Source organism: Melospiza georgiana, chromosome 19, assembly GCF_028018845.1.
Source record: "Melospiza georgiana isolate bMelGeo1 chromosome 19, bMelGeo1.pri, whole genome shotgun sequence".
NCBI lineage: Eukaryota > Metazoa > Chordata > Aves > Passeriformes > Passerellidae > Melospiza > Melospiza georgiana.
The window spans coordinates 3,003,087-3,019,741 of NC_080448.1; the positions used below are offsets into that span (position 1 = coordinate 3,003,087).

A 16,655-nucleotide genomic window follows, 5' to 3' on the forward strand; every position below is an offset into this window, starting at 1 on the left:
TCCCGCAGCCCGGGGAATGGAATTTGCCCGTTGTTGAGCGGTAGAATAGCTGCACAAGGCCGGCAGTGGCACAGGACTGGAGCGCCCAGGGTGCGAGCATCACGTAGGCAGCTGCCACCGAAATGACACACTTGATTGAAGGCCAAAAGAACCCAATACGTAACTGCTGTGATTAAGCTCCATATGATGCCTCAGAGCAAGTAAAAACCCCTCCTTCATCTCATCTTGCTTGTAACGAGGCAGCCGTTGCAGGGATCTCATTTGGGTCATGTCGTGGCTTTTGGGGGATTCTGGGGGGGTTGTTTTGGGTCGGTTTTTTTGCGCTTCTGGCTGTACACACCCATGACCTGCAGCAATCGGCTCCCCCGCGATGCCCCCTGAGAGCCTGGGGCTGTAGGTGTGCCGCTAGCTGGGAATACAAATCCGAGCAGGTAAGAGCTCCCACTGCCAGCTCTTTAGCAGGGAATTTTCCAGCTGGCTCCTCGCGGGTCTCTGCACGCTCCCCTTCCCCAGGAATGCATGCGTGGGACTCTGCTCCCGGGAAGGGTTTGATGGGGACGCTTCACCCTCTCAGTCCGGGCAGTCTCGGTGGGTGCTCGGCTCTTTGCTCAGAGGATGCTCTGGACCTGTAACCAGATCCTCTCTGCACTGCACCTGTGGATAAAGGCTGTGCCCGGAGGGGTCTGCGCGGCACAATCCCAGCGGGAATGGGGGGTCCTGCTCGGGGTGAGGCTCCCGGGGGTGCAGGGCTCTCCCTGGGGTGGGTTTGTCCTGCAGGAGCTGCGTTCTGCTCCTCCATCCCTCGGGAGGGTGCTGAGCTCGCCCGGCTCCCACAGCGCCTTCCCCTGAGTTCTCGGTGGGGCAGGGGGTTTCAGCAGGAACAAAAGCGCTTCGGGAGCGGCTCTCTGCCATCCAGCCCAGGGCACGACTTGGCTTGCAAGGAGAAAAAACCCCGATGAACACAGAGCAAAAGGCACAAAGGGAAATTTAACCCCGATCTCTTTCCTGCCTGCCTCACCCATGGGGGAGCGGGGCTGAGCCTGGTTCCCCCTCCTTGGCTCCATTTCCAGGCAGGTTCTGCCCAATCGCGATGTGCTCGAGGGTTCTGCTGATGCAGCCCATCCCTTCCATCCCTCGGCACCTCTGTAACCACAGATGGGCTTAGAAACAGCATTTTTGGGGCTGCTTGTCCGAGCTGCCCTGCCCCAGCCCCGCCAGTCCCATTGCAATGGCCGGTCCCGTGCGGCTCCCCCTGCCCCTGGCAGTTCAGAGCAATGCAACTTTCCCGTCGTGTTTCCTTTGAAATGTCCTCATTTCCAAGCAAAATCGTGGCTTGACCCGTGCAGTGATGGTGCCGTGCATGTTTTGTCTTCCAGAGTTGTGGTGAACTGAGCAAAATACGCATTGAGAAACTCCTTGGACTAGAAATACCCTCCACCATCATTTTACATCTGTGCTCACAGAGCTTTTATTGATTTGGGATGAAATATGGCAGGCAATCTATGAGGAGATGCAAATTCAGACAGGCAGAGCCTTTTCAGAAAATGCTGGGAATGTCAGAAGGGTCTGGGAGCATTCATTGTAGCCAGGTGCCTTCCTGAGGTGAACTGAGAGGGTTTTTAATGTTGTGTAAAAAGACCAAGTCAGTTTTATTCAGTTCATCCAGTCCCCAGGTAATGATGTACTGGGAATTGATCATATGGCAGAGCTTTGCCAGGCTGGGGAGGCTTTAATTGTGCTTTTAACCTGTGAATGTGGTTAGTGTTAAAAGTGTGAGGCAGAAACTCAAGTAAATCCTGGGTATTATGCAATAGTTCTTGGGTTATCATGAAAAAAGGGCAATAGAAACAAACTGGTTTAAAGGTCTGCTTTTAATTAACTGCAGCCTCCTTTGATAAAAGCACTAACATGTGAAAATGGTTCTCAGAATAAAGACATTAAGCAGTGGTAATAAAAACCACAGTCTGGATTTAGTCTGCTGAACCTGGAGTCCATGGCAGGACCTGGAGGATGTGAAGAAATTCAGTGGGTGGTTCTAAAAGTGCCCTCTCATTCCTTGAACTTAACATCAGCTTGTGGAGGCTTGCTGGGCATCCTTCATTTGCATTTTTACAGCAGGAGAACAGCAGACCTGGAACACCTGCACTGAATGCTGTCCTCAGGTCTGTCCCTTAGATATCTGTCTGCTGTCCTCAGGTCTGTCCCTCTGACATCTGCACTGAATGCTGTCCTCAGGTCTGTGCCTCTGACATCTGTCTGCTGTCCTCAGGTCTGTCCCTCAAACATCTGTGTGCTGTCCTCAGGTCTGTCCCTTAGATATCTGTCTGCTGTCCTCAGGTCTGCCCTAGCTGGGGCTTCCAGGCCCGTTTTTGGTCCTGGACCTTTCCTGGCCCTCCCTTTCCCAGGCACTACCCAGCATTTCACCCAGCTGGGTCTGTGTTGCTCCATGCCTGGAGCCATTCCCTCTTGTGCTGGCATCCCTGCAGTTTTGGTGGCTGTCCCTGGGGTGGGGACACTGCCCAGTGGGGTGGCAGGGCCCAGTGGGTTCATGTCTGAACCCCAGCAGTGAGTGGTGCCTGCTGGAGGAGCTGCTTTGGGACTCTCTGAGCCCTTTTCCTCACCCTCCTGCATTCCCTGCCTTTTTCTGAGGTCCTTCCCTGCAGCAGGGCTTTGGAAGGTTAAAATGTGAGCAGGGCAGGGCAGTGGGGCTTGCCCGTGGTCACTGGGTGTCCTGCAGGGTGCCTGGCACAGGTGACAGCTCCTGCAGACACACAGGTGACAGCAGGGAGCACATCTGTGTGCATCTCCTCTCCTGTTGAACCAGAACGTGAGGCAGCCCGAGGAGCTGGGATGCATTCAGTGGTGGGAAGGTGCCCTGCACAAATCCAGCCTGGCTTCCTCCATGCCAGCCCCAATCCCAGGGTCTGTGCCCTGTTCCTGCCCAGGGCTCTGCAGGGCTCAGGGGGGCACAGGCTCCCGGAGCTGAGGAGCTGCAGGAGCCTGAAGAGGCTCAGGGTGTGCAGGGCTCAGCTCTTTGAGACCCTTCCTGCCAAGCCTTGGGCAAACTGAGGAGGAAAACCCGGCCTGGGTGAGCCCTGCTGGTGCTGCTGCCTGTCCCAGCGTGTCCCAGCGTGTCCCAGCACAGGAGCTGAGGTGTCCCAGCCTTTCCCAGCCTGTCCCAGCCTGTCCCAGCACAGGAGCTGAGGTGTCCCAGCGTGTCCCAGCCTGTCCCAGCACAGGAGCTGAGGTGTCCCAGCCTTTCCCAGCCTGTCCCAGCCTGTCCCAGCACAGGAGCTGAGGTGCTGCTGCCTCCAGGGATGCTGTGCCCCCGAGGGCAGGGCTGGAATACCCACACGTGTCTCTGCTGCTGGTTGGCAAATGTCCCCAAGGGTTTGGGGACGTGTCCAGAGGCTCCCAAGGATGTCACAGTAAAGTGTTCCTTGGGGTCTGTTTATTCATTCAGGTCAGAGGCTCTGCTCTGACCCCTTTTAAAGCAGCACTCAAGGAGAAATGGTCTCTCTCCTTTTCCCCTGGACATCCCTGGCCTCTCCAGGGCAGTGATTTCTCCTTAGCACATCAACCCTTATGCAAATGACATTCCAAAGAGTTGATCAACCCTGCCAGGTATTAAGGTTGGGAAGAGCCAGCCCGAGAGCAAATCCCAGAAAAAAACAAGAGAATGAAAGTCTCTGTAGCTGTTTCCAATTAGCCAGTGCTGCTGGTTCTCCTGGTGTTTCAGGAAGAAACATGGAAATCTCAGAGCAGACCTTGTTTACAGAGTGCTTGTGGCTTCCAGGCCCAGCCAGCGTCAGATTTCTCTCGTACGTTCCCTTCAAATAAAGGCTGAAATAAAAATAAGGATGCTGTAATTTGTGCCACCCTGAGAGCCCAACACTGCTCCAGCAGGAAATGATCCCTGGGGTTCCTGGAACAGCTCCACTGGGTCTTCCCAGGAGCAGGAGCTTGCAGGGAGAGCAGCACAGGCTGAGCCCGCTCTCCCTGACAGGAGCTGGGGAATCAGGGATGGTGAGGGGCTCCCCCATGGGCTGGGAGTGCCCAGAGCTCTGGGGTTTGGCCCTGGAAAGGGCCCAGTGATCCCAGTGACCCCACACAGAGCAGGGGATGGATGGATGGATGGATGGATGGATGGATGGATGGATGGATGGATGGATGGATGGATGGATGATGGATGGATGGATGGATGGATGGATGGATGGATGGATGGATGATGGATGGATGGATGGGTGGATGGATGGATGGATGGATGGATGGATGGATGGATGGATGATGGATGGATGGATGGATGGATGGGTGGATGATGGATGGATGGATGGATGGATGGATGGATGGATGGGTGGATGATGGATGAATGATGGGTGGATGATGGATGGATGGATGATGGATGGATGGATGGATGGATGGATGGATGATGGATGGATGGATGGATGGATGATGGATGGATGGATGGATGGATGGATGGATGGATGGATGGATGGATGGATGGGTGGATGATGGATGGATGGATGGATGGATGGATGGATGGATGGATGGGTGGATGGATGGATGGATGGATGGATGGATGGATGGATGATGGATGGATGGATGGATGGATGGATGGGGATGGATGGATGATGGATGGATGGATGGATGGATGGATGGATGGATGGATGGATGGATGATGGATGGATGGACGGACACACAGACCACCTTTGGCAGCAGTGCTGTGTGTCCAGGGCAGTTGACATTGCCAGTGTCTGCAGGAGTGGAGCCATTGGCACAAGAGCCCCTGCAGCCTTTGTCCCCACAGCCCATGCCTGGCAGTGACAGCCCCAGCCTGGTTGCTCTGGGCACTCTGGGGGGACAGGTCTCCCTTTGGGTCTGCTTACCCTCTCCCAGCAGCCTGGTATCCTCCTTGCATCCCCTTGAATCTGGGCCATTGTGTCTGAGGGTGCTTTTCCAAGGAAGCTGCTGGCCCTGGGTGTTTGCAGGGAAGTGCTGGGAGTGGATCTTGGTTGCAATCTCACACCACAATCCACCCCAGTTTATATAAAATTATTCCAGTGTTGGAGTTGCCCTTGTCTCTAATTCCCTTCTGCTCATTTCTGTGTGCTGGTGGCTCCAGCCCTCCCAGCTCCCAGGGAATTTTCTGTAGGAACCATCAGCCATTGCTTTACAAAATAACCCTCACCAGATGTCCCAGAGCCTCCTTCAAAGATGAGGTCTGGCAGAAGTCAGATTTATTGGGAGCAATTAATTGTCCTGCTAAGAGCCCTCAATGTTTTGGCATTTCATTAATAAGACGTAATCAACCACCAGGCTATTTGGAGTGTGTTACCCTGTCAGATCCGCTGTTAATTGTCATTATTTGATAGATTTCATGTTTATAATTACTGGTGTGTGACGCAGGGTGTGCTCTGAATAATCCATTGTGTATTGTTCTGTGAACCAGGGTGCTGGGGGTGCCAGCAGCCGCTGCTGCTCGTGTCTCCAGGGCTGATTTATGGCCAGGGAGGGAACGGGACAGGAGGGGATGAACAGAAGCTCAGAAAAGTCCCCTCTGGCCAGGCTCAATGGGCAAACACTCAGCAGCTGTGAGTGCAGGAGAAAAGGGTTCAGCAGAGCAGGGAAATGTATTAGGGATGGGTTATGGGCGTGGGGGTGACATTTCCTCCCTGCTTTGATGTGCTCCTCAGCTCAGAGCTCTGGGATATTTATTTTTCTTGCTGTCAACAAGGACCTCGTTCCCATCATTTAATTCTGAGTGATCTCTTGTTGTACTCAGGGAACAAAAAAAAAAAAAAAAACAAAAAAAGACCTGAGTATTGCAGAGAAAGAGAATTGGGATCCTTTAGTGAGTGAGCAGCCAGGGCTGTGGGGCTAGGCAGGGCTGGGTGATGCCCAAAGCCTCTCTGGCACCCCTGAGCCGCCCTGGGTGCTCAGCTGAACCTGTTCTCACTGCCTTTATCCACCCTGACTCCTGGAGAAGCTGATTGCTGGGAAAAAGGGGGCCAGGAGGAGCCCCCTGTCCGTGCTGCAGGGATTCCTGCTGGGCACAGGCTGCTCTGGCTGCCCTTGCAGCACCAACAGCAGTGGCTGGGCAGGGAAATGGGGCTGCAGGGGCTGCTCTGGGACCTGGCAGCTCCAGCAGCTCCATCCAGGGCAGACCCTCCTGGGTTTTAGGGCCCAGGGGGAGCTCAGAGCCTCCAGTGTGCGAAATGATCCATCAACAGCCCCAAATTGTCACCCTTTAACTCCAACAACACCTTCCAATGAGGCACCAGGGCCTGGGGACAGGCTGGAGGTGTCCCTCCTGGTCAGGCAGGTGTGTCCCCCTTGGTCACACAGGATTGTGGTGTTGTGAGGTCCCCAGGATGAGGTGAGAGAGGAGAATTTGACTCCATGTTCTCAGAAGGCCGATTTATTACTCTATTCTATTCTATTCTATTCTATTCTATTCTATTCTATTCTATTCTATTCTATTCTATTCTATTCTAAGAAATGATATACTAAAACTATACTAAAGAAAGAGAAAGGAGACATCAGAAAGCTTGACAAAAATGATCATGAAAGCTCCTGACTGACTCCTCAGAGTCTGACACAGCTGGCTGGGATTAGTCATTAATTAAAAACAATTCCCATGGAACCAATCAAAGATGCACCTGTTGGTAAATGATCTCCAGTCCCAAGCAATCTGATAATTATTGTTTGCATTCTTTTCTGAGGCTTCTCAGCTTCCCAGGAGAAAATCCTGGTGAAGGGATTTTTTAGAAAATATCATGGTGACACTGACATGTCCCCCCTGGTGACACAGGTGTGTCCCTCCTGGGATGTTTGTTCCAGAGGCTGATCAGCTTTGCCACGTGTAGTGGTTTTGGTTTGTTAATTTGAGATTTTGTTAATTTTGAGATTTTTTTGTTAATGTACTAATGATTGTGGTGGCTTTAGGGCTGGTTAATTACTGGTGTATTTACTTCTTGTTGTGAGGTAGGATTAGGAGAAAGGTGAAGTAGGTTTAAAACTTTAAAAGGGTATAAAGAAAAATGTATTAATAGTAACTAAAAGAAAGAGTCATAAAGGAGTAATAAGAATTAGAACAAAACATTTAGAACATATTTCTTCTTCTTACTTTTTTATTGATAATGTAAGTAAATAAAACTTTAAATTTTAGTTGGTTTACTGTTTTTAGAACAGTCTTTCTTTAGTTTACTTAGGGAGAGAAGTCTGCCTCAATTCCCCATGTGCAGATCCTTCAGCTTCCCTTCTGCCTGGAGATTTGAGAGGTTTTTGTAGCCTGTGTTGGTTTCCTCCCCTAAATCCCTGTCACCTGAAAAAGGCTTTTTTTGTGCACCCTGTGTGATTGCTGTCCCTGGTGTTCTGTCCCACAGGAGGGCATGAGAGGCTGGGCCTCCCCAGGGATAAAACTTTCATTCCCAAACTGATTTTTTTTCATATTTCCAGGTGAATTATTAGAGAGGAGAAGAGATTCAAGACTTTTGTTGCATTGCTGGCTTTTTTTTTTTTTTTTTTACACCATCAGCTCAGAGGCTTTCCAAACCTGGAAGATCGATTTTTATTTTTTACTAATCTTGATTAAACACAAGTGGGGGCAGAAAGTGGAAGAGGGCAGCACAAATCTGGGGATTTCTGCCTGCAGGAGGTGAGGATGAGTGTGGGAGCTGAGGTGAGAGGAAGTTCATTAATGGGGCACTTTAAACCTGTTTGCAGAGGAGAGGGGCTTTGACCCCTTGGGAGGACACATGGAGATATCAGGTCCTTCCAGTCCTCTCCTTCGAGCTGGGATCAGCCCCAGGCACGGCTCAGAAATAACAAACAGCAGCTCTGGGCTCTGTCTGTGCTCTCCAGACAGAAATGCTGGGTTTGGTACCTGATCCCACACCTTCAGCTCTCATAGACAGAAATGCTGAGTTTGGTACAGACCCAGCACCCTCAGCTCTCATAGACAGAAGTGCTGGGTTTGGTACCCAACCCTCAGCTCTCCCAGACAGAAATGCTGGGTTTGGTATCTGACCCTCAGCTCTCATAGACAGAAATTCTGGGTTTGGTACAGACCTGGCACCCTCAGCTCTCCCAGTCAGAAATGCTGGGTTTGATCTGGGTTTGATCCCAACCCAGCACCCTCAGCTCTCCCTCTCTGCCAGAATTCAAGCAGCAGCAGCAGCAGTTGTGTCGAGATGTGCTGTCTTTTCAAGTGCCCTTCCTCTGCTTTTTCATTTGGAATTTACTGCAGAAGGTGGGAGAACCCCCAGCACAAAACCTTCTGAAGCTCCAAGTGCTTTGTAGCTCTCGAGGGTGGAAGTTTGTGGCTCCTGGGGTGCTGTACATTACATGAGGTTGTCACTCAGATCTTGTTCTCTGCCTTGCAGAGAATTTTTTTTTCTTCCCAGTTGATCTTTGAAAGCTGAGAATGATGTGTTTGTAAAGGGTTTTTTACCCAGCGATCACCATGAGGTGCTTTGTTGTTGGCATCCCAAGCCAGGTATGCCAGATCTGCATTTCCTGCCTGAATCAGAGGAATATTTCCTTAGGATTGTGCCCAGAAATGATCAGATAGAGCCCAAATGCCATGAAGGTGTGCCAAGGGCATGTGGGGATGTGATGGGTCAGGACTGGGAGTGGTCCCTGGAGGTCAGTTTGGATTTTACCTGGATATCCAGCAGCAGATGTTCGGTGAATCTCACGTGTGTGGGTTCAGATCTTGTGTTTGCAGTCCATAAATCCTTGTGAAAGGTGGAATTTGTCTGAAAATGCATGTGGAAAAGCCAGGTCTAAGGTCTGGTACCCAGCCAGGGAAGGGGGAGCCCTCCTGTGTCCCAGAAGAGCTCTCAGAGGGACTTTTAGGGCTCACTGCCCCCTCAGCCCAGCCTGAGCAAATGTGGCTCCCCAGCCCTGCCCAGAGGGTCCAGTGCCCTGTGCAGGAGCCTGTTCCTCTCTATCCTGTTTATAAATATCCCAAATGTGCCTTCCTGGGGTTTGGGCTCTGGGATCAATAAAGACTGGGATCAGCAGTCAGCAATCACAGGCTTCCTTCAGGACTGCCCTCCCTGGCAGGATCTATGCTCTATTTTAGACAGAAAATTATCTTAAAAGATCCACACTTAATTTTTCCCCATCCCAAGGCTCCTTCCAAGGCCACTTCTCTTGGTTTGTATACAGACTGAGCCTGAGCCTGGTTAAACCAGACCTGGGCAGTTCATCCCCTTCACACTTTGCTGAGCTCTGAGCCCTTGGAGCCCTGCAGGCTCTGCCCTGGCCAGCTTGGGCTCAGATTGCACTCCAGGTGCCAAGTTTGTGCACAAAGTAAATTAAAAAAGAGAAAAAAAAAATCTTTAAAGCTATTGTTAGCACAGGGAATGCAGGTGACAAGGGACAAAGTGACTCTTCCCAGCACAAGGATTTTGCCTTCCCTGAACTGGGCTGGCTTCAAAGCAACCGTGGGGATTTAGTCCAGCTCAGCCTCTCCATGGCAGAGGTTAAGCCAGGCCTAACCATGACCCTCAGCTGTCATTAGAGAGAGGGAAGCAGGGACAGCACCGTGGAAAAGGACCAGAAATAGCAGAGGAGCCTCTCTGGGAGGTGTCCCCTGGCTGGTGCCTCATGGAGGGTCAGGTACCCCAGGTGACACCAGGCTGTGTTTGCTCTGCTGGGCTTTGGATCCCACAGGATCACACAGGATCACACTCCCAGGACAGGGACAGTGCCTCAGGGATAATTTCCTCCAAAGGATCATTTCCTGCTCTGCTTTAGATGTTCAAACATTGCTGTGCCCAGGGAGAAGCATCTTCAACACCACCACTTCATTTGATGAATTTTTAAAGAGTTTAAAAGTGACCTCAGGGAATTCTCAGCTCCTGTTCCAGTTTCCCGACTGCTCCCAGGATTTTCAATATATTCCTGGGTTCCTTCCAGCCCTGAGGAAGGGCTAGGAGAGCAAAGCTTGTGCTGGTGCTCCCCTCCTGTCCTTGGCCATCCATGGAAATGTGCTTCCCATTCTTCCAGCTCAGCCTCCCTCAGCACAGCCTGTGCAGAGCTGAAGATCTCCATTTTATCCTCATCCCACTTTTCCTCCTTTCTGCCTGCTCTGTTGGACACCACAGGGCTCAACATCCAGCTTGGGGTCCTGCCAGGGTGCTCCCAGCCCTGGGACCCATGGAATTGCAGCTCCATGGGGAGGGCAAGCCCAGGATTCTGGCTGGGTGGGACACAAGGCAGTGCCAGGGAGGTTGTGTGTTCCATGCCTGAGGCTGGAAAACCAGGATGGACAACCCAGGGTGGATTCCCGGGCACCCTTTGGGCTGCACATGGGAGAGAGAAGAACAAGGAACCTCTTCTGAAGTGTGACCAGCCAGGAGATCCAGGATCAGCAAAATCTGGTTCCAGTTCTGTCTCAGAGATGGATCTTGGAACCATTAAATGTTTTAATGGTCTTGTGGGGTTCTGCGGGCTCTGAGCCTCTTTGGGAAGAGCAGCACAGGGGCTGCTGAGGAATGGGAGCCACAGGCACATGAGCAGTGTGGAGATGGCTTTTGTTATCCTGATGGAATATTGCTATGAAAGTCTTCTAAATTCCACAGAGGTGGCTGTGCTGAGAGGAAGGAGCAGGGCTGGCAGGGCACAAAGGGGTGGGAGCTGCTGGGAGCCTGGACAGGGACTGGAACCTGCCAGGGGACCCTGGGGACAGTGCACAGACCTGGTGAGGGGGCTTTGAAAGCCAGGTGTCTGCTAAGGAAGGCAGAAGCCTCCCCTGAAATGGAAAATGTGAACCCCCTCCCTCTCAATTATTATAATTTTGAATTAAGAGGCTCTCAGGCAAACATGGGGGAGTAGGAATAACAGTTCTTTATTAGGAAAATTAAAAATATAAATGCAACAGTGCAAACAAAAACCCAAACCACTGCCAGAGTGAGAGCAGTCCCTGCCCCTGTGTGCCAGGGCGGTGTCCCAGCCCCATCCCAGGGGGGCTCAGCCCTCCTGCAGTGCCAGCTGTGGCTCTGCTGCAGCAGGGATCCTGCACAAGGGGGGAGTTTTCCTCTGCAGTTCCAGGGCTGCTGCAGATGGGCCTGGGCTCCCTCTGGCCATGCAGGGCAGCAGAAAGCTGCTCCTCTGGCAGGGCAGGGGGCAAAGGCTGCTGTGCTGTGCCAGGCTCAGATTGGATCCAGGCAGGAATGCTTGGCTCCTCCCCTGGGCGGAGCATCTCCCCATGGGATGCTGGGATTGGATCAGCCCTGCAGGGACACTCAGTGGCCATGGACAGCAGAGATCTGCTGGAGGGAGGGTTGGCTGTGGGAGAGATAAAGAAAAAACTGCCCCAAGGACAGCAGAGAGCTGCCCCAGCTCTGACAGATGGGGATAGAACACACACCCAGCTAAATATTTCAGCCTTAGACATTGAGGTACCATGGGGACATCTCCACACACTTGGTGAGGGGGTCTTTGAAGGATTTCTGGTTCAATGCCAATGTTTTTGTGGTATTTTCATGATGTTATCTAAGGGGATTGCACGGCTCCTGAATCCCCACACCGTGTTTGGTTCACAAGGTCCTGATGGAAAAGGTGTCTGTGCTAGAGAGCCCAGCCCAGCTCCCTGCTCAGGGGCTGCTGGGCAGCACTGGGGAAGGGGCAGGAACCCAGGGCCACCCTGAGGAGGTGGCACAGGCTCAGATGGAACATCTGGAGAGGTAAAACATTGTCGGTGCCCTCCACTCAGCCTCTGCTGCTGATGGTGCCAGGTGCCACCATGCGGATGGGGTCAGCAGCACAGTGTCACAGACATGTTTTATGAAAAATCCTTTCTTTAGAATTTTTCCTGCTGAGAAGCCCCAGGAAAGAAATGTAAACATTGATTATCTGCTGCTGTGGAATGCAACAGGTGCATCAGGGATTGGTCTCATAGAGTTGTTTTTAATTAATGGCCAATCACAGTCAGCTGGCTCGGACTCTGAGACACAAGCTTTTGTTATTATTCTTTCTTTTTTTATTCTTAGCTAGCCTTCTGATGAATTTTTTTTTCTATTCTTTTAGTATAGTTTTAATATAATATATATAATAAAATAATAAATCAGCCTTCTGAAACATGGAGTCAGATCCTCATCTCTTCCCTCATCCTCAGACCCCTGTGAACACTGTCACAGCACAGGGATGGAGGTGCAGCTCAGGGATGGGATGGAGTCCAGCTGTGGTTTGGGTGTCCCAGGTCTCACTGGGCACTGGGAGCAGCAGCCACAGGGAAGCTGCAGGAGGTTTCTGTGTTTCTGACCTGGACACTTTGGCTGCATTCAGAGTGAGCCTGTCCCAGAATCCCAGACTGGCCTGGCTGGGAAGGACCCACCCAGTGCCACCCCTGCCACGGGCAGGGACACCTCCTGCTGTCCCAGGCTGCTCCATCCTGACCCTGAGCACACCCAGGGATGGGAATGCCAGCCTGGCCCAGTCTGGCTGTGCCTTTTATCCCACACAGGCACCTACATATTCCCATGGAGCTTTTATGGATCCCACCCTGTGACTGTGTTCACAGGACTCTGAAGATGAGAGAAGAAATGAGGATCTGACTCCATGTTTCAGAAGGCTTGATTTCTTATTTTATGATATATATTATATTAAAACTATACTAAAAGAATAGGAAAAAAAATTCATCAGAAGGCTAGCTAAGAATAAAAAAAGAAATAATAATAACAAAAGCTTGTGTCTCAGACAGAGTCCGAGCCAGCTGACTGTGATTGGCCATTAATTAAAAACAACTCTATGAGACCAATCCCAGATGCACCTGTTGCATTCCACAGCAGCAGATAATCATTGTCTACATTTTTTTCCTGAGGCTTCTCAGCTTCTCAGGAGGAAAAATCCTAAGGAAAAGATTTTTCATAAAAAAAAAGTCTGGGACCACCCTAAGGGCTTTCCCACCACGGTGCTTTGGAACTCTCACCCACCTGCCCCTCCTGGGCCCCTTTTTGCTGTTTTCTCCTCATTTCAGGCTTGGCTTTGGCTGCAGGTTCCTGTCTGAGGATGCTGAGTGCTCCTGAGGCACAGCTCCACATCCCTGGGGGCCTCTGGGCCCCTTGGAGCATCCCCTGTTAGACCTGAGAGGTGCTGGATTCCAGGGGCTCTGCAGGGTTTCTGCTGAATGATGTTACAGCTTTATACCCTAATATATCTGGGCAGCAGAATTTAATCCAGGATTTCTCACTCCAGGGTATCATGGCTCTCCTCCAGCACTAAAACACACGACAGGATCCAGGTAGGAGCTGATTTTCAGCTCTTCAGCCCTCAGGGGAGAGGCATTGTCATTTTTTTTAATGGTTGTAGGAGCCAAGGCTGCGAAAGTGATTTTAGGAATGCTTTAAATCCATGGTGAGCTGCTATTCCATCTGAGGGGGTGCAGGGCTGGGGTTTCCTTCCCCCCGGGGCTGGGCCAGGGGTGCCAGAGCCCAACCCCATGGGCTCAGTGAGTGTGCAGGGCTCACCCAGGGGGACACTGGAACTCTGTGACAGTGTTCACAGGGGTCCCAGGATGAGGGAAGAGATGAGGATCTGACTCCATGTTTCAGAAGGCTGATTTATTATTTTATGATATATTTTACATTAAAACTATACTAAAAGAATAGAAGAAAGGATTTCATCAGAAGGCTGGCTAAGAATAGAATAGGAAAGAATGATAACAAAGGTTTGTGGCTCGGGCTCTGTGTCCCAGCCAGCTGACTGTGATTGGCCATTAATTACAAACATCCAACATGGGCCAATCCCAGATGCACCTGTTGCATTCCACAGCAGCAGATAATCATTGTTTACATTTTGTTCCTGAGGCCTCACAGCTTCTCAGGAGGAAAAATCCCAAGGAAAGGATTTTCCATAAAAGATGTCTGGGACAGAACTCCTGTCAAGTGATTTGAAAATTCAGTGCAATTGCTTTTAGTGCTTCTTGGGGATGTTCAAGGGTTGGATGTGATGGCCCTTGTGGGTCCCTTCCAGGTCTGTGCTTACCCTGGGGGTGATTGTCCAGAGAAATCAGGAGTTGGTCACTGCCTGAATGGTTTGCGGTGGGGCTGGGAGCAAGTGAAGGTGGTGCAAAGGGCTGGAAGTGTCTCTGCAGTGAAAGCAGAGCTGGCATTGCCTCTGCGTGTCCCTTGGCCAGGCAGAATTCCCATTTCAGTGCCGAGCCAGTGTCAGAGGGAGCAATGCCTCAGAGTGAAACCCATGAACTGGCAAGGGCTGGGAAATTACAGATGTGCTTAATGAAACAGAACCCCTTGTTTACGTTTCTGATGTGCTGCTGGAGCAAGCTGGCTCCCAAATAAAAATACTTAAAACTACGATTAGGATTTATTTACATAATTACTGCCAGGGAGATTCCTGGAGCGTGCTGAGCAGTGCAGGGGGAGCCTCCTGCTCTCCCTCTGTGCTTCCCTCCAGGCTGGTTTGCTCCTGGGGGTCTCTCCGAGCTCTGCCCAGCCCAGGGAGCAGGGAGGCTTTGGTTCCCACTGAATTCATCTGCATTGTCTGATATTTGGGTTATGGGCTGAGGCACAGCCAGACCATGCTGGTGCAGAGCTGGCAGCTCCTCCTGGGCACAGAGCAAGGGTGGGCTCTGAGCAGCCCCTGCCCTGGGCACTGAGAGCCCTAGGGGCTCCCAGAGCCTCTCCCAGGCCCAGGCAGGCCCTGGCCAGCTCTGGGTGGCTCTGATGATTTATTTCTGCTGGAAATGTGCAGCCCAAAGCACAATGGGCCCGGGATGAGCTTGTGCTGATTGAATCCAGCCCCGGGCATGAGAAATCTTCCTCTTAATATTTCAATTGGCTTTGGCAAACTTGCCTCCTCCTCCTCGTGCCTCCTAAATCACAGGGTGAGTGCTGCTGACAGCAATTCCCACTCCTGCCTGGCAGTGCCTGCCCTGCCCTGGGCTGGCACCTGTGGGGTTGGCAAACACCTCCCTGCCCAGCCTCCCATGCAGTGGGATTTCTCCTCAGCCCTCAGACAGGGAGATGGGAGTGTTCTCTGTGGGGCCCTGCTCCAGTGTGGATGCTCTGCTCTCAGAGGGCCCTGCAGTTCTCTGTGGGGCCCTGCTCCAGTGTGGATGTTCTGCTCTCAGAGGGCCCTGCAGTTCTCTGTGGGGCCCTGCTCCAGTGTGGATGTTCTGCTCTCAGAGGGCCCTGCAGTTCTCTGTGGGGCCCTGCTCCAGTGTGGATGTTCTGCTCTCAGAGGGCCCTGCAGTGACAAACCCCTTGCTTGGGGAGTTGGCTGGGCCCTCTGAGGGGGCTGCGTGCTTCAGGAGGGGTCTCAGGGGTGCCAGACCCTTCCCTGCCTTTGGAAGTTGTGCTGGGCAGCAGCTGGGGCTGCCCCTGGAGCCCTGGCAGTGCCCAAGGCCAGGCTGGACAGGGCTGGGAGCAGCCTGGGACAGTGGGAGGTGTCCCTGCCATGGCAGGGGTGGTTCAGGAGGGGCTTTGAAGTCCTCTCCAACCCTAACACTCCACAGTGCTGTAACCTGCTCCCTGCAGGTCAGTGCAGGGCCCAGTGCTCTCTGTAATCATTACCAAGGCTGAGCTCTGCAGGCTCAGTGCTGGGCAATCCTGTTCCCCAAGGCTCCGCTGCTCTGGCTCCCCTCACTCCTCTCCAGTGGCCAGAGGCTGCAGCTGCTTTGCTGTTTGTTCCTTCAGCCGCAGAGCCCAGCTCTGAGCTCAGCCCACCCCTCTCACACCCACCTGGGCTGCTGCTCCAGCCCTCTCAGCTTTGGTGTTGCTGGAATGACCCCTGAGGCATTAAAGTCTCTTTTTTCCCAGCCCTGTGACTAAAGAAGTCGAGATTCCGCAGCTCTGCTTTCCAAGGTTGTTTATTTTCTCTGATCTGTTCCATTCTCTCTCTGACCTGCTGAGATCTGTCCAGCAGCTTGGGTTGTGGCACAGTCCCTGCCCTTGGGGTGCTGTTGGCTTTTCATACTAAGAACTGTGTGTGCTTTATTTACAATAATTTTCCAATACCTATCACCTATGTTAGACAGTCTGTCTCTACTCTAAACTAATCCAGAAGTGTCACCATCACAGCAGATGATGGAGGACAAGAAGAAGAAAAAGAAAGTCAGGAGATGCTCAGATTCCTCCATCTTGCCTCTTGAACCCCCATTCTAAATCCCAAAAATTCTACTTTTTCACCCTGTGACAAATTCACTATCATTCTATTCAAACCCTTGTGGCTTGTGAATCTTCACACAAAGTTGGTAATTGTTTCTATAAGTTAAAATTGAAGGCACAGGTGTTTGTGACTCTGTGCCAGGGTCTCAAATCACTCAGGGCATTCAGAGCAATGTCCTGGGTCCCGACACAGCCCCTGCTCCCTCCAGCCTTTGCTCCATCCCATGACACAAAGGCAGATAACCACAATGCCCCTCTCTTTTCCTGTTTTGGTGGCAGGGAGAAGATGCCATTCCACCATGTGACAGCTGGCTTGTTGTACAAGGGCAATTACCTGAACCGCTCGCTCTCGGCTGGCAGCGACAGCGAGCAGCTGGCCAACATCTCTGTGGAGGAGCTGGATGGTGAGTGGGGCTGGATGGGCTGGGCTGGGCTGGGATGGGCTCACTGCACCTGGCCCTGGTGCAAGGAGGCACCTGGGAAGTGATTGTATTTGCAGGGACCCCCATGGCAGGAAGG

At 52.0% G+C, this 16,655-nt stretch overlaps 1 protein-coding gene across 4 annotated transcripts in view; it reads left to right on the forward strand.

Annotated features, from left to right (window-relative positions):
• Window positions 1-16,655, forward strand: part of CALN1 (calneuron 1) — a 176,668-nt gene that overhangs the window by 32,678 nt on the left and 127,335 nt on the right. For 2 of the 4 annotated variants that reach the window (XM_058037500.1, XM_058037501.1), the window contains exon 3: window positions 16,420-16,540. In XM_058037500.1, coding sequence (XP_057893483.1) covers window positions 16,420-16,540 — 121 coding nt within the window. Of the gene's footprint in view, window positions 1-168; window positions 432-16,415; window positions 16,541-16,655 lie in introns of those variants that run through there. The other 2 variants (XM_058037502.1, XM_058037503.1) reach the window with 2 other exon arrangements.